Source organism: Leopardus geoffroyi, chromosome D2 (assembly GCF_018350155.1).
Source record: "Leopardus geoffroyi isolate Oge1 chromosome D2, O.geoffroyi_Oge1_pat1.0, whole genome shotgun sequence".
Classification (NCBI taxonomy): Eukaryota; Metazoa; Chordata; class Mammalia; order Carnivora; family Felidae; genus Leopardus; species Leopardus geoffroyi.
The window spans coordinates 20,449,356-20,465,874 of NC_059334.1; the positions used below are offsets into that span (position 1 = coordinate 20,449,356).

Below are 16,519 nucleotides of genomic sequence, written 5' to 3' on the forward strand. Positions count from 1 at the left end.
AAATGTCAACAATTTGTCTATAAAACAAGATGTACATGAATATTCATAGCAACTTTATTTATAATAAATCCAAACTGGAAACAACCCAAATGTTCATCAACCTGAGACAGGAGGAAAAAAAATAGCATATTCATGCCATAATTATTACTCAGCAATGAAAAAGAATGAACTGCTGATCATATAACATGGGAAAACCTCAAAAACATTATGTAAGCTTAAAAATTAAAACAGTAGAGTATGTATTGTATTTTTCTATGCACATGACATTGAAAAACAGACAAAACCAATCTATGGTGATAGAAATCAGAAAAGTGGTTCCCTATGGGACCAGAAGGGGTGTCTAGGGAATTTTCTGAAGTGATAGAAGTGTTTTATGTCTTGATTGTGATGTTGTTATACAGGTATATTCACTTGTCAAAACTCATAAAATTGTACACTTAGATGTATGTGTCTCATTGTGTGTAAATTTTAACTCATTTTTGAAAAGATATTGTTCCATATATTCCTAGAATTCATGTTCTACTGAGATAATCAGTCATGAATAAGGTAAATGATATCTCTAAATTACAAATATGTTGCTTCTGGAATTAAAAGAATAATATAAATATTAATAAAACCACCTCAGTGAATAGAAGTAGAAGAAGATCTCATAAAGCATGTATCATTTGAAATGGATCTTGAAGGTTGTGTAGCAGTTTTTCAGGTGAATGGTGGGAGGTCATTCTATGCAGACAGAATGCATTGTGCAAAGGCACATGACATTGACTATAGAGTGTAAGCTAAAGATGGAAAGGAGGGGTTCAAAGACAAATTGCAATGGGCATTTTGGAGTAAGCTGAAGCATTGGGCTTCCATAACACAAACCTATAGAGGTTTTAAAGCAATGGAATGATATGATTAATGTGTCTTTTAGTAGTATGTAGGATATCCTGGAATAGGAAGAAATTGATGCCCGTGTCCTGGACTCTCAATGCCTTTTGAATGAAATTGCTCTGAGCATATCCCCTGCTTGAGTGTGTATTTTAGTTATCTGTCAAATGATCAGGACTGTACACTGAATGACCCTAAAGGTTTTCTCTGGGTTTCCTTGCAATGAGCTACCTGCAACTAGTGCTTCTCCATAGTGGTAGCATCTAAACATAGCCTCACTTCTGACATGGTACACAAATGCTATCAGCTTGGGAGAGCAACTTCCCAAAGTAACTGGTGACCAATTCCAGACTGTTTCTCCCTTATTTACAAAGACACTACCATACTTTCCCTATAAAAAGGAAGAGTAATATGGGGGTAGGATCCCACTTTCTAAAGCACAAAAATGGTGCATCAAAATAGCCCAAATATATCTCTCTGCAGGATGAGATCTTGCTGGTGTGTTTCAGAAGTCTCTTTGTCCAAAAATATTTCAAACTCTACACACCTGATTGGACCAGGGGTAGGTCAACCCATACTTTGTTCACTAGCTACAATTCATAGCCTAGAGTAACAAGGTGATTTGTATCATTGACATTCTTCCTTTTGGGGCAATGAAATAGGGAGTACTAAAAGGTACTTGACCATTTAGCAGCAGGAGCAGTTTTTGGAAGAGTGTCAAAAAATGAGTGTCAAAAAGTGCAAACCCAAGCCAAGTGTAATAGAAGCTAAGAAGGAGATGAAAAAAGGAGAATGGGCCAATGTGCAGAGAGAATGGAGACCCCAGGAAAGGGAAAGTAAGAGTACTCAGCCTCCATACCTGTCTTAGGTCTTTTTTTGAGGGGGGGGGGGCGAGGTTACATGGAGGAATTCCAAATTAACTTTAAAGTCCCATAAATTATTTCTATCATTTTTCCACTAGCCTATTCCCTTGGACATTTTCCTTTAAGTTACATGAGTAGAATTCTGTTCTTTACTCTTTGTAAGCCTTTAGAATGCTATGGTAGCTATTGTTTTGGGCTTCCTGAAAAGCTTTCCACCACCCTTACCTTGTAGTAAAATAGTCTGATCCCTGGCCACAGGGAAGAAAGGTGGACATGTCAAATAGGCTTTTAGAAATATAAGACAGAAACTGGAGTGAGAGTTTGGGCTGGAAAGAGATCATCATCATATAGATAAAAACAAGGAAGTAATTTTTTTCTATTAGTTTTTATTTTAATTCTAGTTAGTTAACATACAATGTTATCTTAGTTTCAAATGTACAATATAGTGAATCAATACTTCCATATATCACCATATGTTCATGATGACAGGTGCACACCTTAATCCCCATAACCTATTTAACCCATCCCCCTACACACCTCCCCTCCGGTAACTATCAATTTGTTCTCTGTAATTAAGAGTCCGTTTCTTGATTTTTTTTCCTCTCTCTCTGTCTTACTTTTCCCTTTGCTTATTTGTTTTGTTTCTTAAATTCTACATGAGTGGAATTATATGGTATTCATTTTCTCTGACTGACTTATTTTGCTTAGCATTATACTCTCTCGCTCCATCCATGTCATTGCAAATGGCAACATTTCATTCTTTTTTATGGCTGAATAATACTCCACTGTGTGTGTGTGTGTGTGTGTGTGTGTGTGTGTGTGTGTGTGTGTGTAATCACCTCTTCTTTATTCATTCATCAATTAATGGATACGTGGGCTGCTTCCATGTCTTGGCTATTGCAAATAATGCTGCTATAAACATAGGGGTGCATGTATCCCTTTGAATTAGTGTTCTTGTATTCTTTGGGTAAAAATACCCAGTAGTGCAATTAATAGATCATAAGGTAGTTCTATTTTTAACTTTTTGAGGAACCTCCATACTGTTTTCCACAGTGGCTGCACCAGTTTGCAGTGCAAAAGGGTTCCCCTTTCTCTGTATCCTTACCAACATCTGTTGTTTCTTGTTTCTTTGTTGTTTCTTGTATTTTTGATTTTAGCCATCCTGACAGGTATAAGTTGATGCCTCATTATAGTTTGGATTTGCATTTCCCTAATGATGAGTGATGTTGAGCATCTTTCATGTACTGTTGGCCATCTGGATGTCTTCTTTGGAGAAATGTCTGTTCATGTCTTCTGCTCACTTTTAATTGGATTATTTGTGTGTGTGTTGAGTTTTATAACTTCTCTATATATTTGGATACTAACTCTTTATCGAATATGTCATTTGCAAATGACTTCTCCCATTCTGTATGTTGCCTTTTAATTTTGGTGATTGTTTCCTTTGCTGTGCAGAAACTTTTTATTTTGATATAGTCTCAATGGTTTATTTTTGCTTTTGTTTCCCTTGCTTCAGGAGACACAACTAGAAAAAAGTTACTACAGCCAATGTCAAAGAGGTTACTGCCTGTGTTCTAGGACTTTTAGGGCTTCATGTCTCACAATTAGGTCTTTCATCCATTTTGAATTTATTTTTGTGTATAGTGTAAAAAAGTGGTCCAGTTTCATTCTTTTGCATGTTGCTATCCAGTTTTCCCAATACCATTTGGCGAAGAGACTATCATTTTCCCATTGGATATTCTTTCCTGCTTTGTCAAAGATTAATTGACCATATAACTGTGGTTTATTTCTGGATTTTCTATTCTGTAGTATTGATCTGTGTGTCTTTTTTTGTACCAGTACCATACTGTTTTCACTACTATAGCTTCAAGTAATACAACTTGAAGCCCAGAATTGTGCTGCCTCCAGCTTTGCTTTTCTTTTTTAAGTTTTCTTTGGCTATTCAAGTTTTTTTGTTGGTTTCATATAAATTTTAGGATTGTTTGTTCTAGCTCTCTGAAAAAAATGCTGTTTGTATTTTGATAGGGATTGCATTAAATGTACAGATTGCTTTGTATTGCAAAGTAAGGTTTTTAAGTTTATTTTGAGAAAGCAAGAGAGAGAGAGAGACAGAGAGAGGGAGAGAGAAAATTCTAAGAAGGCTCTATGCTGACAGCATAGATGTGGGGCTCGACCTCACAAACCATGAAATCGTGACCTGAGCCAAAATCAAGAGCCCCACGCTTCACCAAATGAGCCACCCAGGTGCTCCCCGAAGGGAAGTAATTTTTATAGAAAACTTCCAACATATTAGGTACTGGCACATTATATATATCAATACCAATTAATTTTGATACATCCAGGGATGTATTGACAGAGGAGGGAACTGAAGTTTAAAGAGTTTAAAGTGGCTTAGCCACTGTCATGCAATGGGTAGGGGTCAGAGTGATCAGTCTACAAAGCCCATGCCCCTCCATCAACCCTGGGGTGCCTCCCAGTTTATGGGAGTTCAGGAGGTCTATCTTCTAGGAAGATATTAATGATGAGATCAAGAGTTGGAATTCTGGGGCACTCCAGCTCTTGAGAAGAGGAGCTAGCCAAAGAAAAGGGAAAGACCCACCATGGTGCTATGGGTGTGGGTGAGTACTTTGAAAAGCAAAAGGGTGTTCAGCCGTCAAATGGTTCAAAAACATCAGGAAGGATGAGGAGTGAATTGGATCTGGTAATTAGAAGCTCAAGTGTGACCTTAGTGAAAACCAATTCTGCTGGTGCTGAAAGTAGAAGCCAAGTTTAATTTTTTTTTAATGTTTATTTATTATTGAGAAACAGAGAGAGACTGAGCATGAGCATGGGAGGGGCAGAGAGAAGGGGAGACACAGAATCTGAAGTAGGCTCCAGGCTCTAAGCTGTCTGCACAGAGCCGGACCAGGGGCTCCAACTACAAATCCTCACAAACCTGAGATCATGACCTGAGCTGGAAGTCAGACGCTTAACCGATTTAGCCACCAGGCGCCCCAGTATAAGCCAGGTTTTAATGAGCACACAAGTTCACAAGAATTGAGGGAGTGAGGAGTGTCAGTAGACCGTATTGAGTATGGGCTGGGACAACAAGGGAAGGAGCCAATAGTGATGGCATACCTCAGAATTTGGAGTTCCAAGGAGGAGCAGGCATGAGGGATTAGCAGTGGATAGAGCAGGATAGAGTGGGCGCCTTTTGAAATAGGAACTAAGGAGGTAAGAAAGGAGTCATAATTGGTAGGTCTGTGCATGTGTGAGAAATTTGGGCAGTTTATACGGTTGAAAGTGAAATCTACAAAAGTAAAAATAAAGGATCAGCTGCAGCACATATTGGAAATCCCTGTAAGCTTACAAATTCCTAATTTGTTATCCCTCTTTTACAGATTGGGTACTTCAGGTTCAGTAACTTGATCAAAATCAAATTGCAAAGACCAACTCATGACCGCGAAGTTCTTAACCTAGGTTGAAGTCAGCAGTAACTCGACCTCGCCAGCGGCCGGCGGCCCGGGACACGGCTGGAACTACACTTCCCAGTGTGCCAAGCTGGGCGGGCGCGAGCGGGGAGGGCGCAGGCTCCTTCCCAGAAGCAAAAGCGGAAACAAAAGAGTCTCGCCGGCGTCCCCTCCCGCACACTCGCGCACACTCGCGCTCGGGCGCACTCGGAGCAGGCACCGGCTGCCGGAGCGAGTTGGCGAGCAGCGAGCCGGGGACCTGCAGGGTTGATCCAGCCGAGCGGAGAGCGAACAGAGCCCACGACGACCCTACGTCCCCGAACCCTTCAGCCGCCCCCAACCGGCCGGTGTCCCCGCCGCCCTCCCTGACCCATGGCGCTGAAGAGGATTCAGAAAGTGAGTGCGGAGGCCAGGCCTGGAGCGGCGGTGTGCGCTTCGGCTCCCTGTCCACACTCACCCGGGCGATGGTCCCGAAAGACGCGCTGAGAGGGCACGAGATGGGAGGGTGGGCGGGGATCCGGCCAGAGATGACGGCCCGGCCAGAGGGCACTGGATAGGTGAGGTGGGAGCAGGAGCTGGTCCCGGGTGGCCGGAGGTGCTTGGAGGCGGGGGCCCCGCTGCGGGCTCGCGCAGGAGCTGAGCCGGGGAGCCCTAGGGTGGAGATCCTTCTCGGGCTTCAGACCTTCCCGAAATCTGTGCTTCACGGTCACCACTGGATTTTGCCCTATACCAGTCTAGTTTTGGCCCCTGTCATGCTGTTTCCTCCACGCTGTTTCTTAAGCGCGTTCTCTTATGTTCTTGCTTCCCGGGCTCCGGGAGAGGGCAAGGAAGGTGTGGTGGGCCTGCAGCCTTTCTCCTCGGTACTGTGGGTTTGTTCTTTTTCTCCTCTGCGGTTGGCTCCTGCTCAGATCCCCGAACGGGCTGGAAAAGCCCATTTGGGGCCCAGAAGCCAGGAGAAGCCTCTTTGCCTCTTCTATTTTGGTACCTCTTCTGCTGCCACTTCAGGTCACATAGCTGTAGTGAAAACATAGTTGCTGATACACAACAAGATGACCTCCTGGCTGTGATTCATCGTGAGTCAAGCCAAACAGGTTTTTTCCCCCTTATGATAAACTTACATGTAAAGTTCGAAACACAAAGAAACTGCCACAGTTTAAGTTGTTTGATGCTTTGACACATGAGTATAGAATGAAGAAGAAATGTGTATGTTCATTCGACAAATATTTATCCATTCCAACTCTGTGTAAGGAATTATCTTCTCTTGCATAATACTGTATTTATTGCTACTGTTTCAGATGTGAACATCCCACAAAATTGGGGTTGGGGCATTTTTTTTTTCTGTTCAATTTTATTTTTTGTTGGGATATTGGTCTGTTCACTGACACAAGTTTTAAAAAGGTTTTATAGCTATAGTTTATGTGGAGAACACTGAGAATTTATATCTTAAATGGGGAGTGTTTCAGCAAGTTAAGCCAACAACAGACAGCATGCCTTGTAAATAATTTTAGAAGAAATCAGTGCTACAGAAAATTTTTATTAGGTTTTTCAGGCATGAAGTGATAGAGATATATATACATTGTGCTGTCATCTTCTAGTACAGAGGACAGCAACTTTCAGGTCCAGACTTTTTTGTTGTTCAAACACTGAATCTGTAAAATACTGTGTGTGTTTGTGTGTGTGCGCGTGCCATTTGAGGGTCTTTCACTATAAAACTAACATCATTAAAACTAACTAATTAACTTTCACTATAAAAGCTAACACTCCACATCTATTGATTAATGTTTTCTGATTTGAAGATAATGCAGTTATACATTCAAAATTATCCTAGTTTTGAAGCCCTAATCAGCATCTTTGCCATGCCTTGTATACTTACAAATGATGATGTAATATTGGCTTACATTTGAATTAAACAACACACATGTTCCAAGGAAGTTTTAAAATTCCATTTCCTCCTTTCCTACTTATGACAATTCTTCATAAGACTTTGCATATACCAAAGCTTTTAAATAATGTAGAATTTGTCCATAGCAAGTAGACAAAGAAAATGGACACTATTTGTGAATACTTTATTGGGCAGTTGTCAGTCACCATGCTGAACCAATGTATTTGGCTTATATTTAGAATATGGAATACACCCAAATCATATTTTTAATTTATAACAGAGTTGCCTGGTAAAAAATAAAATCACATAAAATTGATGTTAGGCCTGTAACAAATTGATATTTTGGAGAATAAATTGGGGATCACATAATGTCGCATCTCTATGTGTCAGTCTTTGGCTTTCCTTTTTTGTTATCAGAAAAGTTGACTTGCACAAGTCTCCCTTTCCACTAGTCACATGTTCCATTCCCTCAAACTTTAAGGGGTGTTATTTTGTTTGATTTCCCACTTTTCTTACTTTTCACACCTTGATTAGAAACCAGTTCCAGGTAAGGTGTGCTGTTTGCCTTATGAACAGTAACAAAGCCTTTATTTATATCATCAGTATATAAATTTATATTTGAATCTTGGCATGTTCCAACCAAAGAAGATGAATATTAAAGAAGATGAATATTAACTTTTGGCCTTTCTCTGTAAGTGTATGAAAATAACACTATCCAATACCTTCCAGGTCATTGGGTTGTGATTTTCCTTTCCTAAAGTGGCAGACCTTAAAGTTGTGTAGAACTACTGAGAACTCTGCATTTTGGAGTTGAATGGAGGGTAGGGGCAGCTTCAGAATAGCTTTGGAACTGCTTCTAGGGTAGCGTATTAGAAATAACTGTGGGACGTTTTCAGACTGTCCCCACTGTTGTAAATGGAAAGATGTTGAATCCCTCAGATAGGCTGGGGTGGAAAGAAGGTTGAGAATTATTATTCAGAGAAGGAACCTGAGGCCAGGAGTGAAGGAATGCTTTGTTTAAGTTAATCTCTGAAGAAGTGACTTGAGAATGTTGAAAAAGTCATGACTTCACATTTCTTTCTTTTTTTTTTTTTTTTTTTTAATTTTTTTTTTCAACGTTTATTTATTTTTGGGACAGAGAGAGACAGAGCATGAACGGGGGAGGGGCAGAGAGAGAGGGAGACACAGAATCGGAAACAGGCTCCAGGCTCTGAGCCATCAGCCCAGAGCCTGACGCGGGGCTCAAACTCATGGACCGCGAGATCGTGACCTGGCTGAAGTCGGACGCTTAACCGACTGCGCCACCCAGGCGCCCCATGACTTCACATTTCTTTACCTCATGTGAAAAGATTAAAGATGGTTGAATTAAAATTGTATGTATATAGGAAGCATGTAGATATCAATGCTTAAAATATATTTTTATAGTAAAGTATGCTAAATGACTTAATACTCTTATTTAGACATCCAGTGCCAGTTTTGCATTTCAGCTCATAAATTTACACACCCATGCCCTATTTTTTGATACAGTAGAAGATGTTATCACAGTCACCTAAATCACTAAAGGGAGAAAGTTTGGACAAAGTCTGAGGAAAGATACCTAAGATATATTTGAAAAAAGAGGATAGTTTTTTAGCTGGGCATCTATTATTTTCTAGAATTATTTCTAGGTGTTTCTCTTATCAATACTATGTTTAATCCTTGATAAGCTTTTGTTGGAAATCACTTTTAAAATTATGAATGTTATGTCATAATACTGCATGTTTTGAAAACCAGAAGAAAAACAGGAGATCCTAATATAGTCATTATTATCATCTTAGTATATTTTTTTCTAGATTTTTTTTATTTGATAAATTGAAGTTATGATCATCATACTATCATGATATGATATTATTGCTTTTTTGGTCTTTTGAAAAGTGAAACAAAGAAGTTTTGTTTTGCAAATATAGCAACACAGATAACTACTCCTTAGTGTATAGTTCTATCCTCAAAATGGAATATTTGCTTTTTTAATAGTAATTTGACTTAAACTTCTTATGTAAGAAGATTAAAATACAACTTTATAAATGTTTTTTTTTTTTTTTTTCCAACGTTTTTATTTATTTTTGGGACAGAGAGAGACAGAGCATGAACGGGGGAGGGGCAGAGAGAGAGGGAGACACAGAATCGGAAACAGGCTCCAGGCTCTGAGCCATCAGCCCAGAGCCTGACGCGGGGCTCGAACTCACGGACCGCGAGATCCTGACCTGGCTGAAGTCGGACGCTTAACCGACTGCGCCACCCAGGCGCCCCAACAACTTTATAAATGTTTTGAGCTGCTGAACTTTTTTATTTGTACAATTCCACAATACACTCTTTATATCAGTCTGGGAGATCTTAGGATACTTAAAAAAACAACCAAGCCCTTTGTGGACAGAGCATCAAAGAGAAGAAGATCTGTTTTTTTATTTCTCGTTCTGTGACTTACTAGTCTGTTTCCCTATCCATATAATGATACTGTAGCTAAGTACAACCAGCATGTAATATATAATGATTACTCTGTGATAGATGCTGTTCTAAGTGTTTGACATATATTAATTGATTTAACCATTAGTGAATCCAAGAAGTTGAAATAATTATTATCCCTGTTTTGCAGATGATGCAGCAGAGGCACAGAAAGTTGAGTAATGTACTGAGAATCACATATCTAATAAGTGGCAGTGCTAGGGTTCAAAACCAGGCAGTTGGCTTCAGATTCCATGCTATTAACCATTTTAGTACATGGCTTTTCTTATCCAAATGGAATTATATCTATTGTATTTAAATTGAGGGGCGCCTGGGTGGCGCAGTCGGTTAAGCGTCCGACTTCAGCCAGGTCACGATCTCGCGGTCCGTGAGTTCGAGTCCCGCGTCAGGCTCTGGGCTGATGGCTCAGAGCCTGGAGCCTGTTTCCGATTCTGTGTCTCCCTCTCTCTCTGCCCCTCCCCCGTTCATGCTCTGTCTCTCTCTGTCCCAAAAATAAATAAACATTGAAAAAAAAAATTTTTTTTTAATTGATAGACATATAGAGTCAAGTGAGTTTATGGTCATGATTTGCAAACTGGACAATTCTATACATATGTAAAGTGGTATTTAAACCTTGGCATATTTAATCATTTTCACTGATGCATCACACTGTGTTGTTGTGCATTTTAAATCTCTGGTCTCAACATATGCTGAATCATTTAACATGGTAAATGAGTAATATCTTTGTTTATTCTTGTTCTATCACTTAAAATTTTTCTCCTCCAAAGGAATTTAGAATAATTGTTTGGAATTTATAAATATTCTGTCAAAGTATCATTTCATTGTGAAGTTTTCATTTGAGAAAACTATTTATGAACTGATACAGCTGTTTAGTCCCTCTAGTGGCTTTGAGTAGCAGTCGACTGTTCAGATGACACAAATATGTTAGGAAGACTTGCAGATTACAAGATTAAGTCTAGGACTCCAGATTCTTTCAGTAAAGAAGGATACAACTTTGGGGCACCCGGGTGGCTCAGTCTGTTAAGCATACACTTTGGCTCAGGTCATGATCTCACAGTTCGTGGGTTTGAACTCCACGTCAGGGTCTGAGCTAGAAGCTCAGAGCCTGGAGCCTGCTTTGGATTCTGTCTCCCTCTCTCTGCCCCTCCCCCACTCATGTTCTGTCTCTGTCTCTCAAAAATAAATAAACATTAAAAAAAAGAAGGATATAACTTTAACAAAAATTTTAGAAAGGAAGAACACAGTATTTATGCTTCTTGGTAGATGAAGTGGTTTTCCTTGAGATGAAAGGAAGAAAGTGTTCTTTTTCTAAAAAGCCACAATGTCAGTTTTTTTGGCTTCTAAATCTTTGCAATTAAGCTCAATCTTCCTTTTACCCTGGGTATCATGTATTTTTCTTTCTTAATCACAACAAAAGTGTAAAAAAACAAGATAACCTATTATAGGTAAAGAGTTCTGAGGTCCTTCTCTGTGGAAATAAATAGCATAGATCTAAATGAAGCTGTTTATGCCTGTTTTAGGAAGCCAAACATATATTATAAAAACCAAGTTAGCAGGATGTGGGATTGCCCCCACTAAAGCAGAGTAGCATCCTTACATGCTTTAGTTCCCTGAAATACACATAGAAAGCATATTTAATGAGTGCTACTAATCAAAATAATAAGCCTGATACTTTCCATCAAACTGAATTAATGGTTGTCTATAATGTATTAGCTCTCCTGTCTTCCCACCTTCTTTTTAACAGTGGGTGAACTGATATTACATTAATTAAAAACAGGTATTGAGATACTTGTCCTGTCTCCTCTTAACCTTGTGATGCTGGAATAAAAGATGCTAGAATATACAATCCAGATTTTCAGGGAATTGGAGGGATCCTCAGGCTACCTCAGAACATCTGTCTGAAGGCAAAACAGGTTCTATTTCTAGCCACTCTTGGTCAAGATGGCCTCTGAAAAGCTGAACTTTTTCTGCATTTAATTGGTTCTGGGATGAATTTGAAGGTTCTGTTAAACACATTACACAGTATTAGAGGCTACTATGTTCTGGAGTTGTCCTTTGTATGGGGAGGAAGCTACCATCCTGAAGCTTAGTGCTACCCATCGTGTTTCTGGATGTTTCCTCCACTGCTCTCTATTCATATTATTCTGTTTTTTGTTTTGTTTTATTTTGTTTTGTGGCTCTTTCCCTTTAGTTTAGTGCTACCCATCGTGTTTCTGGATGTTTCCTCCACTGCTCTCTATTCATATTATTCTGTTTTTTGTTTTGTTTTATTTTGTTTTGTGGCTCTTTCCCTTCAGTGTACCACATTGCTTATTAGATGCCTAGTATCCTTTCGGATTTATGAAAACCTTTCCAACAGGGATAAGGTTGGTGTGTTGCTTCCTTCACTTTAAACTTAGTAGTGCAAACAATCTGATGATTCTCAGTGCAAATGACTACCCTCCTTATGTGAGCGGAGTCTGGATTTTGTTTAGAGGAAACCAAAAAGACCTGATGGCCTGTGCTCATTGTTCTTCTCTAAACCAGTAAAATTCTGGCCTGTGTTTTTGCTTCCCCTAAATTTTGATGTGTTGTATTTTCATTTAGTTAAAAATATTTCCTAATTTCCCTTTTGATTCTTCAACCCTTGAGTTATTTAGAAGTATATTATTTATTCTCCCAATACTTGTGATTTTACAGATAGTTTTCTTCTCTTTTCGGTCTTTTTTTTTTTTTTTTTTAATGTTTATTATTGAGAGAAACAGAGCCTGCATGGGAGGGGCAGGGATGCATGCAGAGACGGGGACAGAGGATCTGAAGTGGGCTGACAGCAGAGCCCAAGGTGGGGCTCAGAATGACAAACTGCCAGGACCTGACCTGAGCCGAAGTCAGACCCTTAACCTACTGAGCCACCCAGGCGCCCCCAGATAGCTTTCTGTTATTGATTCTGAGTTAATTCCGTTATGAACAAATAAATTGTTATTTGACTCCTTTTCAATATTTGGGATTTGTTTTATGGCCCAGTGTATGGTCTGTACTTTATCCTTCCATAATAGTGATGCCCTTCAGATGCCCAACATAGCTTTTGAATGAAAATATTTAATGAATTCCAGATTTCATTTTGCCAGTTTCTGGTTGGTGTCTGTAGAGCCTAGCTTATTTCTAAGGAATGAATGCCAAACCTTCCCGATGTCTTCTTGCACTTTTATGAGCTTCCAGAACAGGAGTGATGAAACCAATTTAGTGGGTCATAAACATCATTTTAAAAAATGGAATAGAAAATGGAATACTAATGCTTTAGGTATAGTAAGAGTGGTAGTGTTTCATGAAACTTTTTTTTTTTAATTATATATTTGTGCCTGTGCCCTGTGCCTGTGTGTATGTGTGCTAGGTTGTACTATATGTATCATATTTTTCTTGTTATGAATTGCTGTAAGAAAAGTATGAAAATCATTGTTCAATAGCATAAGATCCTTAGGTAAAATTAATATTATCAGAAATATATGCCACACATTCGTATGTGTGTATATATAGAGAGAGCAAATGGACATACATACACATAGAAACACATATACATATATATATGTATATATATATTCACATACACAGTATAAAGTACTGTAGCCTTGGAAACCATTCTATTTGCTACAAACCGCCAATGCTCATTGTTTTCTACTAAAAGTTGTAGCATTTGTGATATATAACCACAGTATTCAAGAATAGTGCTGAGTGATACTGATTAATTGATTTATTATGCAAATACTTATTAAGTGCCTGCTGTATAACAGTTATTTGGGATAGAACTGTAAGAAGTGATACATAATAAATATTTGGCAAATATTGAAAGATATGTTGGTCTTTTAAGTAGTTTTTAAGAAATAGGCTGCTAGCTTTTATTCTTTCATTTTTTTTCTTTCTTTTTTTCCTGAAGCACCTTTCTTGGTTACTATGAAGTAAATAGTAACTTTTAATAATGTAGCATTGAAAATGCTCTATGTTGCATGTTACATTATGTGTTAGAATTGTATTATGCATTTTGAAAAGTTGTCTGTAATTTTCTATCATGTTTTTCTTGCCTCTCAGAGTATCTTTAAACAAAAACACTCCTCAAAGCTTACGGAGTAGTGTTCATTTCTAACCTTTTGTAAAATTAGAGTTCCTGGGAAAAGATAAAAAGGATCCCTTTTCATTTCCTCACTTGTCACACTTTTGTGTTTCTTGAGTATGGCTGAAACTGTACAAATGGCCTTAATTCAAGTACCAGAGTATTGTTGGCTCCAATATTGATTGAGAATAATGGGCTGTAGTTACTGTAGCCTTGAGGTGAGTACTGTTTCAGGGTGGGGAGAGTGCTGGAGTGGAAATCAGATGGTCTGAGCCTTTGTTCTAACTTTGGCTTTATGACCTTGGCCAAGATACTCATAGTCTTTATTTTCTTTATCTAGAAATGATGCATTGAACTAGATCATTTCCGTGGTCCTTTCTGATTTATAATGAGTCTTTTAAGATGTCTTACTCTTTGATTAAAAAGCAGTTATTTGTGATGCAAATAAGATATATTTCTGTTTTTGTACCAGTATCATAACAAGCTTTTCTAATTCCATTTAGCTTCCATCTGTTTCACAGGTATCTTTAAAGTATAGAGATCGTTTTATCCACATATTTAGAAAACTGCCTTATACAGCTACCTTCCATGTAGTAGATTTTTTTGGATTCTAGTTAATGCATTTATGGAGCACCTTCTGTATATAAGGCATATACAAAATGAAATAAGGAGATACATGGAAAAGTGATGTATAGCTAGCATGAACCTAAGAAATTTAAAACTATTAATAGTGAGAAAGATACCATAATTATTAGGTAGACTTATGAAAGTACAATAAGGAAAATGTAACATATTTGAACAGAAAGAGAGTTGAAGGTGGGAGAGACCAAATTTATTTAGGGAAGATCAGGAAAAATATTATGCAGATGGAATTAGATATAGGTTTGGAAGAATGGGTAGCATTTTTAAACATGAGGTTCATAAAGGAAGCTACAGAAATGAAAGCACCAGAAAGTACTTGTCTTGTTTAGGAAGGAACAGATAATCCTGCCTTTGGGAAGCATTTGGGGAATAGTAGACATACAAGTTCATACAGTGGAGGGCCTTGAAGACTCATCATGAGAAATGTGTACTTAATGCTTCAAATTTGGGAAAGTTTGGGAAGCCATTGAAGTTTTTTGAGTAAGGAAGTAACATTCTTAATCATATTCTTAGGTATCCATTCTTGCCCTCATAGAACATAGGATTGTTTACCATTTGTAATTACAAATCTGATGAATGTCATAGTATAGAGTTCTCTGGGAATATAGCAGGGACCCTTTGAAGTGTTCAAGCAAAACCTTAAGAAAATGTGTTTAAGATGAGACTTTAAAGGTAAAAGGAAAGTAGGTAAAGTGAATGAGTGTGTGTTGGTGGGGAGGTGCTTAGGAGTCTTCTATCTAAAAGGAAACAAGGGACAAAATAGCATTTGGGGGACTTTAAAGTTATGATTGGTATGGAGAGCATTGGGGGAAAATGGTTGCAGAGAGGAGTCAGATGCTAGAAGGCCTGGTAATAAGCCATTTTAAGGATTTATAAATTTTATGTTAAAGCTAATGAAAAATATTGAAAGGGTTCAACTTGGTATTTTGAGAAGATGATTTTAACTACAGTGTCTTTGTAGAGAAATAGGACAAGTCAGTTAACCCACTACACTTGTTTAAGTGAGATCCAAAGAGGGTCTGAGCTAGGATGGTGGCAGAAGACATTTGGAAAGAGGGTTATATGAGAAACCCTTGCCTTTTTGAGTTGGTCTGACCCACCCATGCCTACTTGGCCTTTCAGATCAGATCTCCAAGGCTCAGTGGTCAAGGCAGTCTCTTCAGACCCCTACTACCCAATCTGTTCTCAGATACTTTAATAGTGTCTCCTGATTTGAACCTTTGGCTTCTTATGCTGAAATGTCTCATCTTGCTCTTCTCAGATTTTTTTTGTCCATTGGACCTCAGTTTTTTATATTCTGGGACCCTTTCAGTGGGAGGGATTTGGACTGAAGGAGAATCTGAACAACTTGTACTGATTAATATGAGGGATGGGAGAGTTGGGTGGGATATGATGAAGGAATCAGATGGTGATTCTAAAGTTTAGAGTTTGGATTACTGGAAAAAGTATATTTTTATCATAATACTTCATAAAGAAGACTGAAATACAGTTTCTACTGGGATATCTTAGATTTATCTGAGATGCATTTTTATTTATGTAATTCCTATGATGGAAATATATGTAAAGGAGGTGACTGGGAGTCTTCTCTTTAAGAGGAAGCTATGTTTTAAACTACAGGCAAGATAATATTGTGGGAAATTGAAAGTCATTATGACTGCTGTAGAAATCACTGGGAAAAAGTGGTTGCAGATCTGAGATATTGGGTGGAAGATGTCCCTAATCTTGACCTCAAACATTTATTCCAAATTATGCTCTTTATAACTCTGGTTCAATAAATACTATTTTGATGTAACAAAGTCAGTAGCATAACTGCTTTCTTCATCTTTTTTTGTGTGGAATTTGGCTGCATTATTATTATTGATTGATTGACTGATTTTTTAATAAATAGCCTTTACCAGAGATATCTGATCCAGAGACAGTGAAGCAGCTAGGACCATTGTGTTGAAATGAGTAGTTCCTATGACTTAATCAGTTGGATGCCATCAGCGTTTTGAAGTCTTCCAGGAAAAATCTGCATGGTTAATAATAAAGCTGTTCTTTAATTCAAGAGTTTAAGGAGGTTCTGTATATGGAGACCTTTCTGACAATTGTTTGATATCTCTATTGAAATAGCTCTAGTCAGCTGGATAAGGAGACCAGAGTCTGAACTGTAAGCCTGTGAAATGTTTATTTACAGACAAATCAAATATAGCTCATATATCTCTTTAGAGACAACATCAAAAATACAATG

At 38.2% G+C, this 16,519-nt stretch overlaps 1 protein-coding gene across 1 annotated transcript in view; it reads left to right on the forward strand.

Moving 5' to 3' along the window:
- The first annotated feature begins 5,320 nt into the window (after positions 1-5,320).
- UBE2D1 (ubiquitin conjugating enzyme E2 D1) overlaps positions 5,321-16,519 on the forward strand; it is a 36,145-nt gene continuing 24,946 nt past the window's right edge. Inside the window, exon 1 of the mRNA XM_045437450.1 lies at positions 5,321-5,575. Within this exon, the coding sequence (XP_045293406.1) occupies positions 5,552-5,575 (24 nt within the window). The 5' untranslated portion in view covers positions 5,321-5,551. The remainder of the gene's footprint in view (positions 5,576-16,519) is intronic.